General features: G+C 41.0%; 1 protein-coding gene across 3 annotated transcripts in view; it reads right to left on the reverse strand.

Annotated features, from left to right (window-relative positions):
- Positions 1-27,103, reverse strand: part of Tnik (TRAF2 and NCK interacting kinase) — a 399,852-nt gene that overhangs the window by 117,863 nt on the left and 254,886 nt on the right. For all 3 annotated transcript variants that reach the window (XM_035451031.1, XM_035451029.1, XM_027392076.2), the window contains exons 5-7: positions 11,874-11,984; positions 8,170-8,260; positions 5,894-6,024 (exon numbers count right to left, since the gene is read on the reverse strand). In XM_035451031.1, coding sequence (XP_035306922.1) covers positions 5,894-6,024; positions 8,170-8,260; positions 11,874-11,984 — 333 coding nt within the window. The remainder of the gene's footprint in view (positions 1-5,893; positions 6,025-8,169; positions 8,261-11,873; positions 11,985-27,103) is intronic.

Raw genomic sequence — 27,103 nt, forward strand, 5'->3', positions numbered from 1 at the left:
AATACCATAGTGTGGTATTACAGACAGACAGACAGACAATAGCTGAGTAATGAGTACAACAAGCAGGGTTCTGCAATGCTTCACAGACATGAAACATACTTGTGGTTTGTCTGTTCTTTGAAAAATATTCCAGTGATGGGAAAATCGTGTGTGTGTGTGTGTGTGTGTGTGTGTGTGTGTGTGTGTGTGTGTGTGTGTATGTGTGTGTGTGTGTGTGTGTGTGTGTGTGTTATAATGTCACCATAAAGTGGTTTTGCAACCTTGTGATACATAATTGAGTATTCACATTTTATACAGGCCCAGGAAAGTTAAGTAGCTCCCTGGAGGTGATGTAAGGTAAGAGGCACAGGCTGCTTTATTCTGGTCTTGTCTGCCTCATTTACATTCCGTATCCTGTACACCAGACAGAACTGAGGGAAGGGTCAGGGAAGATGGCCAGGCAGCTGCCGTTTTTGATAATCCCATTTCACAGAGAAAACAAAGGAAACTCAGACACCCTCATCCCTGCCTACCTACAGTTGATATTTGGCATAGGGAAACTGTCAGAAGATTTATTATCCATGGATCAGTGTTGTGCCTGAAGGAAGTAGACCAGCTGGAACTGCTGTGACAATCCTACCTGGTGGCCCTACATGGTGTCTGTATTGTTGCCTTTTGTCTGAGTGAATTTGGAAGGACCCCTGTTTGGAGCTCAGCACACAGGGACCAGGACATGTCTACAAGTGGAATTGTCTCACTTGGTGGCAACCTATGTATTGTGTTCTCTGTGGCACCTGCCATCAAGTGATTCTCCCACTATACAGCTGCTCACCTGATTTCCGGCTGACTCCCTTGTTCAAAGGAACATTTCCACCCTGCCTGAATAAAATCTGCACCTGGGATGCTGAAGGAGCTGGGCGATTCCCTGGCAACCAGAGGAAACATCTGCACCTGCAGATCTGCCACTTATGTGGTACAAGTCTCTTAATACAGTATAGGTGGATGACACACAGTGTCAGCAAAAATTAGGCCCAAAGGAAGGGACCCGCTAGGCATGGGGTGTGGAGGACAAGGTATTTTCTAGGGCTTTTATCATCTCACTAGCTTAATGATAAGAGAAAATTCCGTTGATGCAAAAACATCAAAACAGGACAGAAAGACACACAAAACAAGAATTAAGATTGCATCATCTAAGTGCTTGGAGGCCAAGCACTCAAACCATTTCCAGGCTATTTGCAGACTGCCCCCTATCATGTATATGCATGTACATCTGTGGTAATATATATATATATACACGTGTGTGTGTGTGTGTGTGTGTGTGTGTGTGTGTGTGTGTGTGTGTGTGAGTGTGTGTGTGTGAGCGGGAGTGAGACTATGGTAAAGAGGAAGATGTTTTGGTACTCACATTTGAGTACTAAATACATGCTACTCTAATGCCTCATTGCTCGAGTGGTGCATCGTATTCCGCTGCATAGAGAATTAGGTCTTTACTCTGTCAGATTCCAATGGTTATGGGCTCGGCCACTCAGAACTTTCTTTAGTGGGTATCTCTGTTAAGGCAATACTCAGGACTATATAATGCCTGTCAGATGCCATCCCACTGAAATACAATTCACAGTAAGTTTTAAAAGTACCAGTTTAACCAGCCTAGGAATTTTGAACAGCTTTATTAATTTTAAATCTTTTGAATGCTTATTATTAAATGGGAAAACTTTCATTATTGCCCTGCATACTTACCAGGGAATGAAACCTTTCCTTTCGTTTGAAGTGTTTTGACAGAATTTCTGAAAACAAGAAAGGAAGGGCCCCCAGGAGGAAAGCCAGCACACCAGGCAAATGCAATGCAGGCTCCCCTCCTCTCATTCTGTGAGTTCCTCCCTGAACACATCAGATTCCACACGAACCCAGACTGCACTGAAGCTCCATCTCTACAGAGTCCTTCCCCACAGAGCCCCTAAGGACAGTCAATGACTTTCACTTTCATAAGAAACTTCTGGGCCTGGAGAGATGGCTCAGTAGACCCATTGTTTATGTGTATGAACTGCTCTTTAGAAGACCTGGGTTCAGTTCTCAGCACCCACATTAGGCAGCTCACAACCACCTGTAACTCTAGCTCCAAGGGATTTGACAGTGTCTTCTGTCCTCCAAGGGCATGTGCAATTATGTGCACATACCCACATACCCGTGCAAACACATCATTAAAAAGAAATCCTTAAAAAGGGAAATGGGAAAATAGAAACTTGTACCAGTCTTCACAAGCATCTTAAAATAAATCAAATAATAATCAATAATAAAAATGATAAATCACATAACAAAACCAAACTATGGTTTTTTCCATCTCACCTTCATTTTAAAGGCAGGGCTTTCTTGGTGAAGCTTACAGAATTCAATGCTGTTCAAAGTATCTTTTATTCAATACACACCACCTTGAAATCCTGGAAGCATACATTTAATCTTGTGAGAGCCCAACATTTTGAGGCCATTGCCGAGGCTGGGACTCCTGTTGGCTCAAATGGACTATCCCCCATGCAGACAAAATCCTCAAGCTTCATAGGACTCCAGTATGAAATGGTTTATGCAGAGAAAGCTCAGATAATCACACACACACACACACACACACACACTCACACACACACACACACACGCACGCACGCACGCACGCACGCACGCACGCACGCACGCACGCACACAGTGCAAGCTCAGTTAAGCATATACAGAGTGACTGAATAAAGATTTTAAAGAGTTTCAAAGTCAGCATGTTGTCAAGTTGCCCCCTGGTGGCAAGCCACATTCCTGGGCATACAGAACAGAAAACATGGTAAGATACAGTACCAGACAGGCTTCAAAGATCACCATCTTTTCTTGGTCAGAGTAGAATCATGGAGTGGTCAAAATAAATCTTCTATGACCCCTCCAGGCTTCCTTTCTGCTTTATGTTGTGTACTTTACCCACAGTTCGGACACACTGCTCCTCCCATGACTGATGAACAGCAAAGTTCATACCCTAGGCTTGGAGCTTTCTTCCTTGTGAACCACTTACATGCCTGACAACCTTGAACAAGTTCACACTGTAGTATAAATGACTGACACAGTTGGACCTGTTTTCTCTGTGATAGTTATTTTTTTTTTAAATTATGCGTTTTAAAATATTTTTTACATATTGGTATCACATCAGTTCTAAACAATATTTCTTAGCAATAGTCTGAGAAAGAAGTGCAAGATTAAACTTCATTCCAACCTTTGGGTTGGCCAAAAGGAAAAGCTATTCTAGTTACTCTCTTAAAAACAAGTCAGTTACAAGGGTCTTGTCTATGCTACAGAGAAAACACACAGCACATAATACAGCCCATCCCCACACCTAAAAGATTAAGACAGGGATGGAAGACTACACACTCTAGTTCTTCTTGGTATAATTTGCCTCATTTTAAAACTTGGATTTATTTATTTTATGCATTTGGGTATTTTGTTGCCTGTGTGCCTGTGTACCATGTGCGTGCATGGTGCCCTTAGAGGTCAGAAGACAGCATCAGATTCCCTGGAACTGGATGGTTGTGACCTACCACATCAGTGCTGGGATTCGAACCATCAGATCATCAGCAAGAGCAATTAGTACAATAAACCTCTGAGCCACCCCTCCAGCTTTCTCCTGGTATGTTTTTGAAGTGGTTCAAATTATCTATGGCAAAGATGTAGACTAGTTAACATTTGTTACATACAACTACAGTTTGAAGAATTGCTTACAGCCAATTAAAATATGCATGTCTCATCTGGGATATATATTTTGTAGTAGATTTTCTGGCAGATTTGCAAATGGAACTATTTAAATGTGCTGATCATTAGCAGTTTAAATAAATGACATTTATTTTGGCAGGGGATTAATTTTTAACGTGGCAGCTGCTCTCAGACAGACTGCTGTCAGGTCATTAGAGGGACAAACTTCGAAGGAAAGAGGCGAATATTATATTTTCAAGACCATCAAGCTTACATTTCTCTAAAGAGTGAATAATTTCATCAGTGCTCAGAGATACTGGGTCTCAAAGACTGTGTTGTGTGCATCGCTGTAACCTGATTTCAATATAACCAAAGGTGGAGAAGTAAGTGAGCTTTAACAGAGAAATTCATCAAATATACTCTTTGTATGCAAACTATAAGATTTTTACCGAGGCCCAGCAAATGTTTCCTAAGACCAGTTTGTGGTAACGAAGAGCCCTGATGATTCTTTCCAAAGAGTCCTCAGGATGCTGATTTAACTTACTTTTTTGAAACATAGCCATTTTTTAAAGACAAATCAAACAATAATCAATCTATATAATAACACAACAAAAACACACTAGACTCTTCTTCGAGGGTGGGACAAATGATTACAGAGAGTTGAACAAAGAGTTGGGATACCCATGTTCAAGTTAAAGTTCAGAAAATGTGACCACCTGGGTCTGTACCCATGAAGACCTGCCCTCAGTTTCCCCCTTTGTAGGATATTGACAGGTGATCACTAGTCTTCAGGAAAAGTTCTTGAACTGCCAAACCAATCCCAGATAGTACTGCATTTTGCCCACACAGTGTCTCTGTCTAGCGTACAGCCTGAGCACTCTGTAGTTGCTCTAGCTCTCGTTGTCCACAGTTTCACTTTATCTTAACTTTTATCTTATACAAAAGCCATGTCATCAGACACTGTAGCTCTCCAGGAGCTCGGAACTGTGACTCATGTTATGTTATTGGCTAGAGGGCCTGAGGAAACGAGAGCTGCCAGGAGAAGCCTACTGAATGTGGCTTGAACTTAGTTGCACATTTCCAGTCTACAATAAGACAAGGGATACATCAGATTTCTGTGAAATGCCATGTCCCACTAGAAGAAAACCAAAGCATACATCTACATCCCATTTCATTCTCCTCCAGAGAAAAAACTTCAGAGTATCTAAGGTTAACACTGTGGAAATGAGGATCCTGATGTCTTGTAACTACAAGAAGATGCCCCCAGTATTCATATTTTGGTTGAGCACGTGCTGTGTTCTAGATGGATAGGGGCATGAAGTTTCTGTGTTCTATTGTGTAGTAGTTAGTTGTAATTAGAATAGTGCTGCCCACTTCAAAAAGCTAGAAGGGTTCTCAAACGTCTGTGAGGGAGCATAAGTGTGTAGGTGTATGTATGCCTACACCTGTGTGCTGTGCATGGAGAGGTCAGGTCAATCTTAGGTATCATTTTTTCAGTAGCCTTGATTCTTGCAACAGGGTCAGTCACTGGCTTGGAAATTGCCAGGAAGGCTAGGCTGGCTGGCCTGTGAGGCCCAGGATCCTCCCCAGAGCTGGGATTACAAACCTGGATCAACCATGACTGGCTTTTCATGTGGCTCTGGAAGACTGACTCGGGTCTTTATGCTTTCGAGGCAGGTACTGTAATTACCAACTGAGCTATCACTTCAGGCCCTCTGACACTTTTTACCTTGAAAATATGATGTTTTAACAGATAAATATGTTTATCCTGATTTAAACATTGTGTATGTGGGCACATATAAAAGTATTACATAGAACTCCTTTCATATGTAGAGTTGGAATGCTTTTATGTATCAGTAAAAAATGAACCAAAAGAATTAGTAGATGCAAAAGGGTAATAAGAACATATACTTTGCCAAAACTAAACTATAACCCAAAACATAAACCTTATCTATTTCCCAAGAATAAGATAGAAGAGTAAATTTAAAGGCAAAAAAATTCAATATCATTTTTAAATGGGCAACCAAATATCATGGGTGAATTCACTAAGCAATTCTTATTTGATGCCTTAGATCCAAATAATGTTTTTCAGTTCTCTTTGTGTCACATAAATCACAAACACAAATGCCTCTGAGAATTGTCCCTTGCAAAATTGAGAACAAGGGGTCAGACATGGATTCACAACACAATGAAGAAGCCATACCTTGAAATCATACGTGGCATCCGGGTTCTCATCACAGGCAATGACTTCTGGTGCCATCCAGTAGGGGGTCCCAATGAATGTGTTCCTCCTGCCCACCGTTCGGTCAAGCTGGGCACTCACTCCGAAGTCCACTAATGAAGAGAAGACAATTGAATAAATTAGAACCTAAGGTTGGATGTGAAAATAAATGGATGTGTATTCCTTATGTGTGTGAATATATATATATATATAATATATATATATTATATATATATATTTACGATTTTATCTTGATTTTTTTGTCAGCTTGACACAATATATAGAGAGGAGCCGCAATTGAGAAAAAGTCTCCATGAGATTGCATGAAATAACCTCTTTCCTTACCCAAGATGCTTTGGCCATGGTGTTTTATTACAGCAACAGAAATCCAATTAGAATAGATTTTAACCCATTTTCATGCTCTTTTTCTGGGATAGTAAAGCCAATAAGATTGTGCCACCATCATCCATCCCCCAGAGCATTTTCATCTTCCTCCAGTGAGATTCTATACCATGAAGCAATGAAACCTAGGTCCCACACTTCACTCAATTCTCCTCCTGCCCGTCTCTAGGACACAGAGTACTCCAATAACTGAGCAGAATGCATAATATTTCACTTAATATAATGCCCTCAAAGTTCACTCAGGTTGTAACACATGTCATAATTTTCTTCTTTGTTAATGCTGAATAATTTTCCATTAAATTTCCATGTCTATACTTTGTTTACCTTTTCCTCTGGTGATGGGCATTTGGGTCCCTTCTATAATTTTTATACTGTGAATACATACCTTTAAATAGCATGATTAAGTAAATAAATACACCAGTGAGGAAATCACAAATTGCTGTATTTGATTATACCAAGGCTCCATTGAGACCAAAGGTAGGGTTTCGATAAAAGATAGCCTTTGTGGCCACAAAGGGCAACACAAAACCGTCATTGAGACCTAAGGGCTAGTGTCAGCCTGCCAAAGTTTACACACCATTCCTGACTCTGGCTAGCACTGTGACTAATAAGCAAACCACCCCTGTGTTTGGTTTTCTAAATCCACAATAGAAAGATGAAGATGGTAACATAGAATGACCCTGTTTACAGAAGATAATGTGTCTCTTGAGAGATGTGGTATACATTACATTCCTAGCAAGTGCTTGTTAAATAGTGTCAGGAAGTCCTTTGAGACTAGATTACCTAGTCTCTATACATGCATTCATTTAGCCTGTACAATGTATGCTCTTGTTTTCAAAAGCAATTATTCATGTGATGAGTGTGTGGCTTCAAATGCCAATAGAATGGGAAATGATATATTTTAACCAAATGGAAGGGCAAATGTTCACATCTCTTCAGAAATAAACAATCCTATGGATAGCCAGTCCCTTCTAGATAATAAAATGAGAGCATTTCCAGATTATTTTGGTGAAAGGACTCTAGAATAGCTTTAGCTCTCAGTCTGACTCAGTCTAGAATCACCTTGGAATGAGTCTCTTTGAGAGTTTGTCTAAATGGGGTTGGCCTGCGGGAAGACCCAGCCCACTGTGAGTGGCTCCATTCTCTAGGTTTGGGTCCCAGGCTGTCTCTAAGTGGAGAAAGCGAGTACATGTGCATTCGCTCTCTCTGCTCCTGGCTGTGAGTGTGATGCTAGTAAGTACCTCAAGCTCTTGCTGTCTAGACTTTCCCCCAGTGATAGACTATAATCTGGAAATGTGAGCTAAGTAAGACAGAACCTTGCACTGCTAAGTTCCCTTTTTTGTCAAGACACAGCAACAGAGGTGAAACCAGAACACATCTGATGAGTATTTCCCTACCACCAACTCTGGCAGGGTGAAGTGGGGCAGCCAGGGTGCACCTGGAATGGACTCGAGAATCCCCTTTGTACAGGAGCCATAGGGAGAATAATAAAATAAATTTTAAAATAACTCAAGCCTGTGGGAAGTTAGCAGGACTTGATTATTCAAAATACTTTCAAACATGAATATTTCTGATGAAACAAAACAAAACACCCAAACACCTAGAGCCATCCCATGCCTCATCACAGCAACAGTGACACACAGACTGAAGTGTATGGAACAGTGTCGAGGCCTGCCACAAGTCATTCTTCAGGATGGATTGGGAAAATGGTTTTCAAATACACAAAACATTTTTCCTTTCATCTCTGGGGAAACTCCCCCCAGGTCCACAGTAACAGATTTACATTAATGTTTTATAAGGACTGTTGATGCCGATCAACTCCAGCAGTGTCATGGCTCATGGGATGCTGTCCGTACCTAGCTTAACCTCTGCGTTTTCAGTCAGCAAGACGTTCTGCCCTTTAATATCTCGGTGAATCACTTTGTGCTGGTGCAGGTGACTCAGGCCCTGGTGGGATGGAGAGGTGAGAGAGTTAATAGGACATAAACAAAAGCGCAAACACAGTTTTGAATGCTAATAGTCACCCTCAAACTCAACTCATCCAAAGATACTTAGAGGAGTCTATTCTCGTTTTCAACTCATGTTGTTGAGTTGAACTGTAGGTCACTATTTTACCAACTGAAGTACACACATAACATTATGTTGAATAAAACATATACGATCTGATACCAGTACAGAAAACTGCATGCATAATGACATGGGTGGGTTCCTACCCACTCACAGTTAACATAGTGCTGTGGGAAGTGAGATGTGCCTATATGGGCTGATTTGTAATGAGCACATTAACAGTTTGCATAGGAAACTAACCTGGCTTCACCAAATGTAACTTTTGGGAAGCTATTTCAATTTACAAGTTATCTTCAATTTTAAGTAAGCACAATGAAACATGTTTCAGGCCAAATGAGGGCTTTCTCTTTGGGCTTAGTCAGTGAGGACTACATTAAAAAAGAAACATGGGCTAGAGAGAAGCTTGGTCAGTCAGGTGCTTGCTTTTTAGCTGGGGACCTGCATTAGATGTCCTGATAACAAAAAGGTGAAGCCCAATGCCAGTGCTTATAACGCTGGGGAGGCAGAAATAGGTGAATCCCAGGCTGGGGTTGGGGAGGGCTCATGGGATACCCAGCCTAGTAAAGTTGTTGATTTCCAGGCCATTGAGAGATCCTGTCTCTAAAAATCAATGAAGGACAGCAACTGAGGAATGACAGCTGAGGTAGCCTTAGAGCTTACACACAGACACAAACATGCACACACACATACGCAAAAAGGAAATATCACCGCGTGTTGGTGGCACACGCCTTTAATCCCAGCACTCGGGAGTCAGAGGCAGGTGGATCTCTGTGAGTTCAAGGCTAGTCTGGTCTCCAGAGCGAGTGCCAGGATAGGCTCCAAAAGCTACACAGAGAAACCCTGTCTCGAAAAACCAAAAAAACAAAAAACAAACAAAAAAAGGAAATATCTGTTTCCTTAGTTGGCGTCTATTATGTGGCATTAAGCAAAGTACATTGGTCTAGTACTTATGAAGTCATGCTACCAGGCACCCACGTGTTGTTATTTTATTATTTATAATTTTTCTGTTCTTTTAATTGGTCCATAAATACCACAAGTCTCTCTCTCTCTCTTTCTCTCTCTCTCTCTCTCTCTCTCTCTCTCTCTCTCTCACACACACACACACACACACACACAGTCTGACTTTCCTTGTTGAAGAAACAAACAGCCTGAGCGTATGTGAGGGGAGAATGTGAGGCACTAATTTGGTGAGTTTGGCTCTAGTTAGGCAGTGATTAGCTTTAAATGCCTTCTTTTACAGCACATAAATGTGAGTGCTTGCAAGACTGAGGACCCCTCTACTCTGGACTAAAGTGGTGCTCTGCTGTACCATTCCAACCACACACACATACACACACACACACACACACACACACACACACACACACACACACACACAAAGATAAAAACAAAACAAAAAATTTAGGTGAAGTGGCACATGTCTGTCATCTCAGCACTCAAGAGTTTGAAGCAGAGAAGTCAGAAGTTCTTGGCCAACTTCAACTACATAGCAAATTAAAAGCAGGCCTGGACTACAAGAGACCCTATATTAAACAAACAAACAAATAAATAAATAAATATAATTGGTGTTGCCTATATTTGCCATTTGTGTTTATTGGAGTAAAATATTTGACTTAAAGCACGTGCTAATTTCACATTGTCATATTGATAGTCAATATGGATAGTGATGAAAATTGTCTCCCACAGTAGACTCTTTTTCTTATGTACTAGTGTCTGTCTATATGACATGGGTTTGTTCAGGGACTCTTGAGTCTATGCTCTTGATTCCAGTCTAGTTTTGTTACTTAGCAACCTTAAATAAATCCTGAGAGTTGAGAGCATAAACTCTGTACTTTTATTCTTCTTTAAAATGGCTTCACTTATTCTGGACCATATACATGTCCACAAAGTTTCTGAAAACTAGCTTGTCCACAGTATAATTAGAGAAGTTTTGGCTAGAAGTTCAAAGAAACTATGGATTAAGCCACAGAGAAGTGATGTCTTTATAATAGTGAGAATTTAGCTAGGCAGTGGTGGTGCACATCTTTAATCCCAGCACTTGGGAGGCAGAGACATGTGGATCTCTGGGTTTGAGGCCAGCCTGGTCTCCAGAGTGAGTTCCAGGCCTACACAGAGAAACTCGTCTCAGAGTAGGGGGGGGAGGGGCCCGAGTTTCCCTTCATTTCTCTCCATGAGGAAGGAAGTCATTTCTTTCTGTATGTTTGCTTCTGAATGTCTGACTTGTCTCCTGCTATGGCAGATGCTAGATTTAAGCTTCATTTTCTCTTTGTCTCCTGCTTAGTCTGTTCTTTTTTAATGACTTGCACATCATCATTTTAGATTTTCCTTCTTTTCCAATGTTCATCCACCCACAGGACAAAATATATCTCTCAAGGCCACACTGTGGACACACAGTGAAATACAATTTTAACTTCTGCTCCCTTGAAGTAAGACGGCAGAGCTAATGAATAAATTGTGACGGTGGGGCAGATGTAGTAGAATTCCCCATTAGACACATAAATAGTGACTGTTGGGCAGATGTAGTAGAATTCCCTATTAGATTCATAATAGCTTCCATATTTGTAGCAAGAGAAAATTAAACTAGTTGGAGTGAACTTAATGTGCCCAGATGCCTTCTTCCTGAACTGAGTTGAGCAAATGCAACACTATTCTTTCACTGCCTGACTGTGAGATTTGTGTGGGAAAGTAAGCAAACAGGCATATCTATCCATCATCATTTAAGAGGATAAACCTCAAAGATTTTTTTTAAGGTACAAATACTGAAACTAGCTTGTATGCACAGACATGACTAAAGTCACTTTGTATGATGAGAAGGTATTACAATATTAATTACAATGAAAATAGACACCTTGAATGACTAACCAGTGTATTTCTTAATCCATTCCCCATAGGGACCTAGTAAAATTTCTACAAAAACAAAACAAAAAACCCCAAATGTTTAGCTGTGGAAATCATGCAATGTTAACCTTCCAAATTCAAGTACACATGACCTTGACCATCTAGAATGGCTCTCAGCCCTTCAATGCTGACCTACCTCTATACCACAGTTACCACCATCACTGTTCAAGTAAACCACTCATTGTCTATCTATATCTACATATATCCTCTATTCATCTTTTGTCTGTCTGTCTGTCTGTCTGTCTGTCTGTCTGTCTGTCTGTCTGTCTTCTATCCCCTATCTATCACATATCCTTCTACCTACCATCTATCTTTTCATTACCTGTCTATTTATGATCTTTCTTTCTTTCTTTTGGGGAACCCCAGCTATATGTATATCAGATAGCTTTGAATTCACAATCTTCTTGCCTTAGTCTTCCAAATGCTGGGATTACAAATGTGTACAAATGTCCAACTTGTTAAAATAAAGCCATTAAATACATTTCTACCACATTTACAAATTTCACTAGAAATAATAAACAGAGTAGCATATCTCCCTAGGCACCCCATGTGGCCTGAAGGAAGTGGGAGGAGGCAGTGCCCACTTGTCACCTACCCGTAAGATCTCCCTGCAGATGTATGCGATCCACTCTTCTTTCAGCGTGTTGCCTTTTGTGTTCTTGATCAGGTCAGTGACTGAGCCAGCACCACAGAACTCCATCACCAACTGGCCAAAAAAAAAAAAAAAAAGAGGAAACAGCCATTTGTTACAATCATGTTTGGCTGCACTAAGTTGGGTTTAGAAAGAGTACTGCCCTCTTGTTGTTTCTAAACGCCAGTACTGCAAAGAAAATGCAGTAATCATAAGAGAATATTTATTTAAGTTTTTTCAAGAAATTCTTTTCTTATTAGTTCAAATTAGAAACAAGCCTGCTTCACATATCAATCCCTTCTCCCTCTCCCTCCCCTCCTCCCCCACCCCATCCTCCATCTGCTCCCCAGGGAGAGTAAGGACCTCCATGGGGGATCCCCAAAGTCTGTCATATCATCCTGGGCAGGGCCTAAGCCTTCCCCCATGTGTCTAGGCTGAGAGAGCATCCCTCTACGTGGAATGGGCTCCCAAAGTCCTTTCTTATGCCAGGGATAAATACTGATCTACTACCAGAGGCCCCATAGAGTGTCAAGGCCTTCTCACTGACATCCATGTTCCGGGGTCTAGATCAGTCCCATTGCTGGTTTTCACCAGCCCCGTCTTGACCTCTTTGCTCATCACTCCTCCCTCTCTGCAACTGGGTTCCAGAGTCACCATCTTTTCTATTAAATCCTTGTGAAAATCATGGAGAGGAAAGCTTACTTTTAAATTTGCTGATTGAAGAAGTGTTACTGAACTTGGAGGCTTTTTTTTTTTTTTTTTTTTTTTTTTTTTTAGAAAAATAGACTTTTCTCATCAAATATGTTGCAGCCAGTTTCCCTACCTCTACTTCTCCTAGCCTTTTATTCGAAAACAATTTAACATGAACTTTTTGAACTTCAAAAACTTAATGTTTATTTTTACAGGTTTTTTTGTTAGCTTATAGTTGTTTATAATTGTGTTGTCCATCTTAACAAGGGGTTTGAATAACGGTGAAATGTCACATTCAACATGACATTATGGAAGAGGCAGTTCAGCTAGATTGTGCTGCTGAGAATGTGTAGATAGCATAGACTGATCATGCCCAGAGAGCCATGGTTTACAAGAATAAAAGCCACATCTCACGGTGTGTTGACATTTCAGAATCTTGATTAAAGTGTATTAAAGCCTAAAAAGTGTTTATGATATTTAATTTTTAGTGTATGTGTACAATCCTATGTATATGTGTGCATGCATATATGTAAGACACACGGTACCACTTGAGGGAAAGTCAGTTTTTTCCTTCTGCCATGGAGGTCATAGATATTAAACTCAGGTCATCAGACCTGGTGGCAAGCAGACTAAGCCATCTCACTGGCCCAAGATTATTACTATTTTTGAAATCACTTTGATCAGTATTTTATAGCCAGAAATGAAGGAATTTTCCATATTCTATGGCTTGTTTCTTTGTTTTTGTGAAGAAGGGGTAGGTCAACAGCTCAGACAAGTTGAGACCATCTCTGTAACTTGAACCTGCAGCTGTACTTTCTCTGTCCAAAGAACCATGGTCCTTTAGGACAACACTAGTGCAAGCTGTTTATGTTATTGGTTTGGATGCTACACTGTAAGCTGTCAGATTTCAGACTATCTGGTTTTAATTAACTCCAGTAAGTGTTCCCAGGAGGTTGGACACATCAAATAAATTCAATAAACAATAAACTCTAATTTAGCACCTTTCATCCAAAAAGCTCCAAGCAATCTATAAATATAAACTCATTACAACACTCAGCAACTTTATAAAATGGGCAGAGGGTAGGCATTGGTTCAGACTAGAGACTAGAATTGGGCTTTCCTGTTCATACCCAGGTTTAGAACAAGCAACTAATTCCATTTCATCCTTTCTCTTTTACATAGTCTTCAACAAAAGCCCCCCTTAGTTAGATAGGACATTACTTTTGTAATTAATTAAAAAGAATTTATAATAATTAGTAATCAATCCCCAACATGATGGGAGAGAAAGAAGCAAAGCAGAGTGCACATGTGAGTATCAGCTCTGTCACTATGTCCTTAAAAGACACCTCCGGGAGCATAGGGAGATGGTTCACTCCTGTCTGTGAGAGTGTGCAGATCCAGGGTTCAGGACCCATGGAAATGCTGATGGGTTTGGCGACCCACCTGTAAGTCCAGCCTCAGAAGATGGAGATGAGATTCTCCAGACAGCTGTCTAGCAAACCAGACACATCAGTGCACTCTGTGTTTGATTGATAGATCCTGCCTCAATGAATAATGTCTAAGAGAGATCCCGGGTGATGTGACACACATGCAAAACAGACACCACACAGACATGCACACAGACACACAGAGACACACACAAACACATACAGAAAAAAAAAGGAAAAAATACCCACTGGGTGCAAAATCTTTAGGCAGAAATTCAACTATGCAGTTGTGTTCCCTTTTCTCACAAAATGTTGCTGATCATGCAGCTCAGGTGGCAGTGTGCTTGCCTAGCATGTGCAAAGCCCTGGGTTCGATCCTCAGCAGTACCTGTAAGCTGCACATTTTGGAGATGGAGCAGGAAGATCAGATGTTCAAAGCTAGTCTCTATTACATAGTGTGTTTGAGGCCAGCTTGGGCTACATGAGACCCTGAGTTAAAAGAAAACAACAACAAAAACACATGAAGTGAATTTCATGGGTGAGTTTCCTGTTCTGATCTGACTTACAGTTGGAGCAAAGCTGGCTCTCATAGGAAACTCTTGTTGTCTTTTCTATAGAGCAAGTGGATGTGTCGAGGCTTACAGGAAATTTCTGTAGGGAAATTTGGAGGTGTGGAATAAACTACGTTTCAACTGGGAAGAGCTGAAAGTCAAAGACCACAGAATCGCATCAAGGACTCAGGGGTCAACTTGACATGCAGTAGTCAGAGATCAGATAATTGATATAATGTATAATGACACCGAAGCAATGGTGTTGTCTAGAAACGCAGAATGCAATAATAAAGTCACTCACAAAGAATAAGACTGCCACAATGAGAAGAAAACAAGAACCTAAATGATAATATGAAGCCAAGTGAAAACAAAGACAGCAATGTTGGTTGTCCTAGCATTGTCCTTGTGCATGTACACATGCTGGAGTACCCGCAGAAGTACTCCAGAAGAGAGTGTGTTCTTTTACAGCTCTTGCCTTATTCCCTTGAGACAGGGTCTCTCACTGAACCTGGAGCTCCCTAGTTTTTTGTTAGGCTGGGACAGCAAGCTGCAAGGATCAGCCTTTCTGTCCCCCTACCCTGCCCCTCAGCACTGGGGTTAGAGGTGTGCATAGCCATGCCTAACTTTGTTTCCCCTATTATTTATTCTCTTTGACTAATTGGTTCTTCACAGGGCTGCCCAAACTTTTAATAACATAGTTAATTTTATATTTGTATACACTGCATTGTGATTATATTTACCTAAGCGATCTCCTTCCTCACTCTCTCTTTGTCTTCCCAACCACTCACACTCCTAACCCTCTGTTCCTCCCTCCCCTGCCCCTCCTCCCCTATTTCTTTCATTTTCAGACTCCCTGTGGGCAGTCATGGCTGCTATGTGCTTGTGATTGCAAGGGCAATCTCATGTCTGGAAAACAACTCAACTGTAACCTTATCCTTCAGCCCTCAAAGTCTGTTTCTTTGTGAGTGCTGGAGACCTGAACTCTGTCCTTAATACTGCACAGCAAGTACTGATACCCACTGAGACATCTCCAGCCCCGCCCTAGCTTTCTTATATAACTTTAACACTGGTACTTAAATAAAAAAAATGTAGAAAACATCTACTCACAAAAGCAAGTATTCTACCTGGTTAATAAGAGAGATATAACAAATTAAGATTGTCATTATTTTGTACCTCTTAAGAAACTAACAGACTGGTCTTCAATGATCCATAATAGTTAACTTGAAATTGTAAGAAATAAAGATGGTTTGTCTCATGAGAAGAGAATGTGGAACTACCTATGAAGTAGCATTGATGAAACAACAAACCAACCCCACAAGGTAAATCTGAGGCAACCTTAAGTGCCAACAGCCTACCTCCTCATGGGAAACTGGAGGACTGAGGGGCACAGGAAGCAACCTAGACTAGACAACCCAGACTGTTAGACAAATAGTTTCCTTACAAATAAACTGCTTGGGGGAGAGAGATGATGGAAGCAAAACCTATAGACTTAAAATCCTTTAAACATAAACAGACTGAGATTGCAATGGACAGTATTTATTTGAACACCGATTTTAAAAAGTAGCTGTTAAAGTTTTTGTTTGTTGGCTTTGCTTGTCAGGCACAGTAGTGTGCATCTTTAATCCCAGCACTTTGGAGGCAGAGGATGATAAATTCTTGTGAGTTCTGGGTCAACCTGGTCTATATAGTGAGTTCCAGGACAGCCAGGGCTACTCTGGTAGACCTTATCAAAAAACCAAACCAAACCAACCAACCAACCAACCAACCAACCAACCTGAAGAAACATAAGCCAGCAAAAGCAGCTGTTAGTTTAAACAATTACAACTTTTCATATAAATGTAAGTATTTAAAGAGACTAATAAAATACAGTTCAGATTTTTAAAAAATGTGATGATGCTGTGGTTATAAAATAATCTCATAATTAAAACAAAAATACTGAATTACTTTTACGCACTAAAGGACATTATTAACAAAGTGAAAAGCAGAAGTCATATAATATGGAAAAATATTTTAAATGTCATTGCATTATTTTATGTATATGGGTATTTTGCCAGCAAATATATCTCTGTACCACATGTGTGCAATGTTCAAGGGGACCAGATAAGGACAGCTGACCCCCTGTAAGTGGAGTTACAGACGGTTGTAAGTCTCTATGTGGGTGCTGGGAATTTAACCTGGGTCCTCATTAAGAGTAGTCAGTGTTCTTAACTTCTGAGCCATCTCTCCAGCCCCATATTGAAAATATTTATAACATATCTGACAAGGATATAGCATCCAGAATGGATCAAGAATTCTTATAACACAACAGAAAGATCCAGCTTAAACATGAGCATAAGAGTTGGGTGTGGGGCTGGAGAGATGGCTCAGTGGTTAAGAGCACTGCTTGCTCTTCCAAAGGTCCTGAGTTCAATTCCCAGCAACCACATGGTAGCTCACAACCATCTGTAATGAACAGGGCATCTGGTGCCCTCTTCTGGCCTGCAGACATACATGCAGGCAGAACATTGTGTACATAATAAATAAATAAATTTTAAAAAGAAAAAAAAAGAGTTGGGTGTGGTGGTGCACACTCAATAGGCAGAGGCAAGAAGATTGGAATGAACTCCAGGCCAGCCTGTGAAAACTTGTCTCAAAAACAGAAATAACAGTTCAAAAATAAGTAAATAAATCAATGAAATGAAGTGAGAATGAGCAAATAACTTGAATGGACATTTCTATAAACTTTAGAGTCTAAAGAATACAAGAAGTGACCAATAATGACATGAAAAGATGCTGATAATCACATCAATATAAATCAAAGCCACAATGAGGTGTCATAACACCCATGAGGATGAATATAACTTTTAAAATGTAAATCAACTGGAGCCCTCATACATTGCTAATGACTACATGGTGCAGTAACTCTAGAAAATATTTTGTGATTCCTCAGCAAACTAAAAATAAAACCAACATAAAACTCAGTTGTTTCACTTGCAGATTTATACACAGAGAATTGAAAATGGATGTTCAGCAAAAACCCACATAATAGTATTCACAGCAGTACTACTTACAGAAGACAAAAGTTGGAAACAAAAAATTTCATCAACAGATGAACAAATAGATTAAACAAACTGTGGCATGCTCATACTGCAGACTATTATTCATCCATGGGAAGGAGTGACTGATTCAACATGGATGGGTTGTGAAGACATGCTAATGGAAGAAGACAGACAAAAGTGACCATGGGATACAGGATTCCATTCCTATGAAACAGACAAACTAGTGACTCTCTAGCAATGGGAAACAGATCCAGAGGTTTCCTGGGAGTGGGCATGTGGAGCAGGACTGACTAACTAATGGATATAGATTTTCTAGGGTGGGGTGTGAATAATTTTGGACCTAGGGAGTGGGGGTGCTTTGTACAACACAATGAAATATATGGAATGCCTCAGGATTGTCAATTTAGAAGTAGCTAAAATTGGAGTAATCTAATACTATATGTATTTTGCCAGAATTAAAAAATATATTTGATTTGTTTTAATGTCTGAGTGGGGGAAGCAGAGGACCATGTGGGAGGCAGGGGTTAGACAGTGCTGGAAGGCTGCCCAGGCTGTTGAGGTGCACAGGTGCTTCTTTCGGTACAGTTCTGTCTACTTTCATGTATCTACTTTCTATTTTAAAGAACATGCCATTGTGTAGAAAATGATTCTTCAATTCCAGCAGGATGGACCAAAACCACTGGACAGATGATTGAAGCACCTTCCCACGTGAGCCAATCACATCTGTGCCCTTTCTCCTAGTCCACACATAGTGGGAAGACCTCCCAGGGATGCACCAACAGCTCCCATGTCATTGGGAGAAAATGTCCTGCTATTAGGCCACATAATTGCAGCTCCCAAGCAGAGCAGTGGAAACCCAGCAACTTCATCCTTTCAAAATTAGATCGGACAAAATGCTTTCAAATATTCAGTAGGAAACAATCCTGCTCTAGCCAGGCACCAATGTCAGTAATTTCTATCACCTGCTTCTCCACTCAGCTCTAGCTGAAGGCTGCTCAATTCTTTTCATCTCACAAGGGAACAAAATGATTGTTAAATTATGTAATGGGGCTTGAAAAAAAAAGAAAAGTAGAAAGAAATCAGAACTTGCTAGCAATGGGTCCCTGCAGCCACACAGCAACCCTGGTAATTACTGCCACCACACAGTGGTGGGACCTGCCCTCCCCATAAGTATGCTCTTACCAAACTGACTCAGAGCTCAACATGCCAAGCCCTGCTGAGTGAGGCAAGTCAATAACATCACATCTCACAAGGAAGACGAGATGGATCATTAATATCTCCCCCGAAAGACAGTTTTCTAAGAGTTTATACTGTGCAATGAGACGTACCAACACTTATAGAGAACTGAATGTGCTGGGTTCTTACTACTTGGTGATTTACAAACAAACAACAAAAAAGAGATTTTTTTCCACGACTCTCCTTCTCTTAGTTCTGTTATTAATTTGGAAATGGTCTTTAGCCTTATCCACAGTGAACACAGACTAAGTATGCAGAGCAGGGTTAGAAACGTTCTCATCTCAATAGTTTTGTGACCTTAGACATTACATTAGTCACATGTCCCCTTGCTGTGATAAAATGTTCTGACAAAAGCAGCTTAAAGAGATTATTTGGGCTCGTGGTTCAAAGGTAGAGCCTACCTTGGTGAGAAAGGTGAAGTGCTGCAAACAGAAGTGGCTGGTCACATTGTACCTATAGCCAGGAATCGAGGGAGGTGACTGCTTATGCTCAGCTGGAGTTTTTGTTTGGTTTGGGACTCCAGTGCATGGAATGGTGTCACCATAGTGAGCAAGTCTTCCTATATCAATGAACTGAATCAAGAGAATCCCTCACAACCTGGCCAGGGGCTAACCTAGTCTAGATAATCCCTTACAAACATGGCCAGGTGCTAACCTAGTTTAGATAATCCCTCACAGACTTGGCTAGAGGATTTTTCTCTTGGTTGATTCTAGATTCTATTAAGTTGGTAGTAAATGGTAGCCACCACAGACCCACTCCCTAGCCACCAAAGACTCAGAGCCACCACTCTCCACTGTGACAAAATTTAATGAACAAGCATCACAGACTAGAAAGATGGGTCAGTTTCTGACATGTTGGTTATGCAGGCATGAGGACCTGAGTTCTACACTCAGCACCCAGGTAAAGCTGGGTGTAGTAAATTTACTTATAATAGTGCTGGGCAGACAGAGACAGGAAGAGCTCTAGAACTTGTCGGTCAGACATTCTAACCTAATTGTTGACTTAATTAGGTAGAATAAGAGACTCCCAACTTGTTCTTACACACACACACACACACACACACACACACACACACACACACTAAAAGGTGGACAGCTCCTGAGGAAAACACCAGTGGTCAACTTCCAGCTTCTACATGCTAACACACACATGCATACACTACACATAAATTAATAGTATGCATACACATAAAGCATCGACTACAGATATGAAGTGAACATTAGTTTCACTAATAAATGGAAAGATGACAAATAACCAAAATCCACAAACATACATATGACTTTCTGCCTTGCAGGATGGTGTCTGGAGGTCTACTTTACTTGCATGGTGATGTCACAGGGTGGAAGATACTAGAAAGGCACTCAGCAAAGGTGCTTCTAGAGCTTCTAACCAAAGAGTGCCGAGTCATGTCGCTCAAGTTTATGCTACAAAGCAAGGAGACAGTCTGCCTCCCGACAATGGATCACTCTATCTGGAAGATGTCAGCGGTGGGAGTGTCAGGAGAGTATGCTGAAAAAAATCTGATATTTAAAACTCATCAACATCATCTGAACAACTGGGTCAGATACTAAAAGAGTATTCATACCACTTGGGAAGAAAAAAAGGAGGCTAAATTGGATGTGGGGAGAGAAATGTGCCTAGGCAGATGGGGACTGACTTGGGGCCTGGAGGACGTATTCTAAAAAGAGCATGGTATAATGTGAACATATTATAAAAAAAAATGCTTGGATTACTTAGATAATTGTGTCTTTCTAAGTAAAAAAAAAAAAGCTGTTTTCTAAGAACTGAGGCCTGACACATTCCACAATTTGCATGGTTGATTACTATAGATTGTTTTCAGTTGTCTTATATTACTAAGAAATACAATATTGCCCATTAGCAGTATTGGGGTGAGGGTATTACTTGGTGGTAGAGCATGTGGGAAGCTCTGGTTCTTACATCTCTCTCTTTAATGTACACACACAAAGAAACAAAATACACACAGCTCTCTCTATTTCTGTCTCTCTCTGTCTGTCTCTCTCTCTCACACATGCATACACATGTCTGTGTGTGTGTATGAAGTCATTCATGTATGCCCTCCTCACCACACACACACACACACACACACACACACACACACACACACACACACACACACACACAGTGGATAAGGATTGTGCTTCCGTCTCTGCCTCCCAGGAGTGACTGTAGTGTGGAGTCAGCCCTGACTTCCATCTTCAGGAGGCACAGAGCACAGGTCTTGGAAGAGAATCATGAAACACAGCTAGCTACCTTCTCCTTACAACCCCAGTGACTTCTGAGGGAATGTAAGGTTAATTCCAAGATGGTTCCCTTGTCCCTAAAGAATTCACTCACTTTCTAGTTAATTGGCTAGTTAATTGTAACAAGGAACAAGGCCTTAAGATGACACTTGGATATTGTAGGTGCTAACCCAGAGGAAGATGACACTTGAATATTGCAGGTGCTAACCCAGAGGCCCTGGATAGGAACCCATTCCTCTCAAATGTCAAAAGTCAGTTCCCACAAGAATAAACGACAGAGATCAGATTCTTTTTTTTTTTTTTTTTTTCTTTTTTAGGCAGATCATAGAGAAGGGTCCTAATAGGCGGGAGGAGATAGAGTTTCTCCCAAAGATGAACCAGGAAGCTGAGGAACTGAAGAAATGGTTTAGAAGCAACTTCCAGGAACTCCCAGCCTAGCAAAGAATCAGCCTAGTGACCTTGAAGGTTAGAAACCTCAGTGAGGCATAAGGTATTTTTATCTTGTGTGGTTGAGAATAGCCACAGATCCCATCTGCATGATTTATGAGTGTGACCCAAACCCAAACTCAGCAGCTTCGTAAGAAAAAGCTGCTTCATTCACTGGGGTAGTTTAAACCTCACCCTATGAAATGCTTTCATGAAGAAATACAAAATCAACCTCAACAGCATTGTGTGTTTATCTCTAAATGAGCATGTATTGAGGGGGGAAAATCACCTTGATTTTGCTTTTAGACTTGAGACTTCTCAAACAAAGTATAAATTATGAAAAGATAAAAGGATGCCAAGGGGCCCAAACTTTGTCCATAAGGCTTGTGGACAACCTCTTTCTTTGTGAGAAACAAAGGCATTTTGAATAATCTGAGCCAACTTGGTATTTTTAGCAACCAAAGCCTGACTACAGGCCAAGGCCATGGGCCATCAGTCACCCATGTCCAAGCAGACAGCAATCTCAGAGTCAGGGTGACAGCATCACATCTCACAAGCAGCCATGCAAGAGCTGCTGCACATTTTCTCCTAGTAGGGGTGAATCATTGAAAACAGATGTGCTCCACTTATTCGAACAAAGGGATCAACCTCACAGACAGAAGAAATGCAGTCTGGGGTAACAGCTCAGCCAGTAAAGGGCTGGCCTCACAAACATGGGGAATTGAGCTCGATCCTTGGAGCTTATAAAACATACAGGCTGTGGTGCTGGGGAAATGGAGACTTGTTGGCCAGCTAGTCTAGGCAAATCCACAAGCTCTTGGCCAACAAGAGATTTTTGTCTCAAAGAGTAAGGTGGATGGCTCTTGTGGAATAATATTTCAAATTGTCTTCTGGTCTCCACCCCCCGACACACACATAGGTACTTTACACACACAAACACACACCTGCACATACATATACAAATGTACATAAAAATAATAATGATGTATAATTCTACATCTCAAAATATTAAACTCAAACCAAAAAATTAGGAATGAGAGGAGTAAGGTTTTAGACAGCTTAAAAATATGGAATCTCAGGCTGGGAATATGTTTCAGTATGTAAGAACAGCACTTGCTAGGCAAGCAAGAAGACATGAGTTCAAATACCCAACACCCATGTAAACCCTAGCCTGCATTGTCTATAACCCAAGCATCTATATGACTCAAGCACAGTCATATAGATGGATCATGGGAAACCACAAGCCAGGCAACCTTGCCAGAATGGTGAGCACTGGGTTTAGAGAGAGACTTGGTCTTGACAATAATAAGGTGGAAAACAGATTGAGGCAGCCACCTGCTGTCCTCTAGCTTCTGCATAGATGGGTGTATGTGGACGACATACATTCAGTGCTCCCCACGCCAAAATAGGGAACAACTCAACCCAGACTTCCAGTGTTCAGGACAGACTCCCTTGGCAGTGGAGGGTTTTGAGAAGCATGGTGTGAGTAGGAGCCTTAGGTCAAAGTTAATCTAAAAAGGGAAGCAGAAGCCTCACAATCCAGCTTTGGGCATACACAGTCATTTTTCTGTTAGGGTTCAAGGCAGTTTAAACAATTTCAATGAAATTCCTTGGGATAACAAAATACTGGGGGTCCATCTTGTCAGTGAGTCCCTCAGGCCACAGATAGGGTTCTGCAGACTCTGAGCTTAAGGCTTGGGCATGGGCTATTAAATTGGGCACAACTTTTGACTGAGTTTATACCCGAGTCCCTTGCTGACATTCTACCTCCACGGGAGACAGGAGGCAGCAGCCACTTTCTATTCCTCTGACCATTTTAGATTTCCATATTTTCAAAGACTCACCATTTGAGCTCTCTGCCCCAAGTAACGAGATTCAGTTGCCTCCCCAGACCAGTGCCGTTATGTCAACAAAGGAAGTTCTCTCTCATAAAAGCAACAACCAGTGATTAAAACAGGTTTTTGTTTTTGTTTTTGTTTTTTAAAGGAAAGCCTCATTTCGACACTCAGAACTAACAGAACTTTTAATGACCCATTGCAAAGGCTCGGGTCCAGGTGGCTAACCATTTGGGAATATAATCCTCAATACCTCACAAGGAAATCTGATTTTTCATTCATTCTTTAAGAATTCCACACATGTCTAAAATGTATTGTGAATATATCCCTCCACCCCTTTGCTAGGTTTCCTTCCCAACTGCATGCCCTCTTATAGCCCACTGAGTTCAATCAGTGCTGTCTATAGGCACAAGAGTGTAGGGCAACTTATCTAGGGCCATTTTCCTGAAGCAAACTAATTCTCTCTATCAGGAGATCTTCAACTATCAAGCTCCCTAGCTGGGACTGGGGCTTTATCTATACCGTCCACACTGAGGCTTTGACTGGCTTTGTTTTGTGTAGGTAACCACAGTTGCTGTGAGTTCATGATGTGACAGCCTTGCAGGGTCCAGCACACTGTTTCAAAGCATCTCTCCCCAACTTTGGCTCTAAACTTCCCACCTCCTTTTCTATAGTATTCCCTGAGCTATGTGGGGACGAGGCTGTGATATAGATGTCCTATTTTAGGAGTTAATAGTGAAACAACCCAAGTTGAATTGGGTGTGTTTTCTGCTACAATGCAGTAGCAATATAAATTGAAAATATAGCAATTTAGGTTTAGGTATTGTGGCCAACCTGAGCACAGGTAGTTAAATGACATCATGGATTCAATAATTACAACATCTTACTCCATGATGATCTCACATGGGGTAGGTAATGAATGCAAGCACAGAGTTGAATGGAGCCCAAGAAAACAGGAGCCAGGACCTCTGGTGCAGGCTGGGCAACACCTATGAATTCTGGGCAGCTGGCACACTGCTCCTACATATTGCTACTATTTGGGATTTCAAGCTCAATATTTCTAGATCATTTGATTATTTTCAAAACTTCAAAAGGAATCCAGACTTCCATAGGAATCTGTTCAATTTTTCTAATATTGACTTAATTAAAACATCACAACCTTATGGGGACCAAACTAAATATATTTAGCCTCCAGGCTGTCAGTTTGCAAACACACAGACCTGGTCCAATTAACATTTTATAAAATAGAAACTAATGTTAGAGTCCCTGCTTCTCCTGAGGCTAGAACTCAGTTCCATGGATAATCAGGCCAGGTTGGATCCAACCATTAGAAAGATCCTCAAATATATACAATTTAACCTGTGTGCATGTGTTATATGCACATGTGTGCAAGAGAGCATGTTCTTGTGTGCTGGTGAAGGTGTCCTGCTCTGTCACTTCCCACTGTCTTGTTCCCTGAAGTAGGACCTCTCACTGAATGCGATCTAGCGTGGCAAGCAGCTAGTCTCAGAGGTCCTCCCATCTCCACCTCCTGCAGCCCTGACGTTCTAGGCAAGCATTTTAGCATACCTGGGTTTTGCTTTAGTACTACGATTTGAACTCAGTTCCTCACACCTGGGCAGAGAGCACTCTTAGCCACTGAGCCACTCCCCAGCCCTATGACCTAACATCTTAACTTCCTGCTCTACAAATCCACATCACTGCAATCCAGTGAGATGCTAATTTTGCTGTTTAAGTCCAATCATTTGTCATTATGCTAGACCACTCTACCTTTCAGAAGTTAATTAAAAATTTATTTTCTCTCATGAGATATCTGGATCTTCGAGTTTTGTGACAGTATCAAAAGGACAGCAAAATGTGTGTGATTTCATGCTGTTACTGTTGGGAAGTAGTCCATTTTATAGGCAGTACCTCTGGTATCGAGTGGTTTACAGCAAACCCAGAGAGCCTGGCAGAGAGAGATGAGATGGGGACGCTGTGCGACACAGCACTGCTGTTTCCCAGAGATGAGAATCTTTATTGAAAGAGCTCCCTTTTTTGATTTCCGGATCAGGCCCTAGCAGTGATAAAGGAGAATTACTTGGCCATTATCAGAAGTGGTTGTGTTTCTATGGGGCTGATACCAAGCAAGAGTTTATCTCTACAATAGGCCTGATAGAATTCGTGCAGATTACAATTCAATCAGAAGCCTACAACAACACACTTGTCACCTGGTGAGACATATATTGCAGACCTCTGAACCGCAGCCATGGCCAAAGGAGTATTTGAAGAATATTTCTTGCAATCATGCTGATCTCAGGCAACACATATTAGAAAGTGCTATGCTTGGCTGTTTAGTCCATGTCTCTATAAAACACATTTTTATACTACCGTGATCCTTGCAAAAATGCCAATAGTCTGAAGAATCAACTATGTTTGACCTTTGCGATTATTTGATAAACCATTCCCCAAAGGCTTAGTGTGCTTTTCCACGCATCTATTTCTTATGCTTCATAGCAGCCTTTTTAATAGCCAAGAGGTTTTACTCTTCTTTTTGAATACTGGAGAAACTGAGGAATAAAAATCAAAGGTGAAGTCAAAACTTTATTTATTATTTTGAAACCATGTCTCACTCGGTAGCCCTGATTAGCCTGGGATTCACAGCAATCCCCCCTGCTCTGCTTCCCAGCACCACCATTGCCCAGTTCTCAAATGAGTTTACTGAAACAGAAAGCTCAGCCCTACCCATGACACCAACCTTTGGTATCAGAACCATTGTTTCATGACCCCAAAAGGCAAAACACCAAGTTTAAGGGCTTGATACTGACATTACATAACCCAAGTGAGTAGTTTATTTTGTTTCATTACTGATAAACTTTGAGACCTTGAACAAATTTCTTAATTTCTCTGAGTCTAATTTCTTCATTTGTAAGGAGATAATAATCTTTAATTTTTCAATTGGCTACAAATATTTAATTAAATAATACATCAGTGTTAACACTATGGTATAGTAACAGAACTTGGCATATTGGTAAGTAGGTGGGAAATATTGTAAACCACCGTGCTTGTTAATATATAATAATTCAAACTTAGCAAGGCAGAGAGCCCTGGAATATGTATGCACTATTACATGTTGTAACCAAATTTCAATCACTATTAATATCTAATATTAACTGCCTGCTATGTTTCTAGACTGACCCCCAATTCCTCCTTAGTTTTTATCACATGGAAGTGCAATTACAAAAATAAATTATGTTCTTGCCTTAGGATAGCTTTCCTATCCTGATCTTACACTTAGTGACAGAGACAGATTGCTAGTAAGGTGGTCAGAACAATGACCCAGCAGACAAGAGGCCATTCTCACTGTCATCCTGGGACACCTGTGATTACGTCTCCTTTTACCAAGTTCAAGAAAGGGATTAGCTTCCTGTGGTGGCTAACCTTGGTTGTCAACTCAAAACCCTGGGAAGAGAGAACCTCATCTGAGACCTAGCCTCCATCAGACTGGCTTGTGGCATGCCTATGTGTTTTCTTGATTGCCAAATGATGTAGAAGGATGAAGCTGGCCCTGGGCAGTGCCATCCCTTAGGCAAATCAACCTGGACTGATAAGAAAGGGATTGGAAGTGAACTTGGCAACAAGTAATTAGTGTTCCTCCATGGCCTGTGTTTCAATTCCTCTTGCAGGACCTGCCTTGAATGTCTGTCTTGGTTTTCTGGATGGACTTTAACCTGTAAACCAACTAAACCTG

Source organism: Cricetulus griseus, assembly GCF_003668045.3.
Source record: "Cricetulus griseus strain 17A/GY chromosome 1 unlocalized genomic scaffold, alternate assembly CriGri-PICRH-1.0 chr1_0, whole genome shotgun sequence".
Classification (NCBI taxonomy): Eukaryota; Metazoa; Chordata; class Mammalia; order Rodentia; family Cricetidae; genus Cricetulus; species Cricetulus griseus.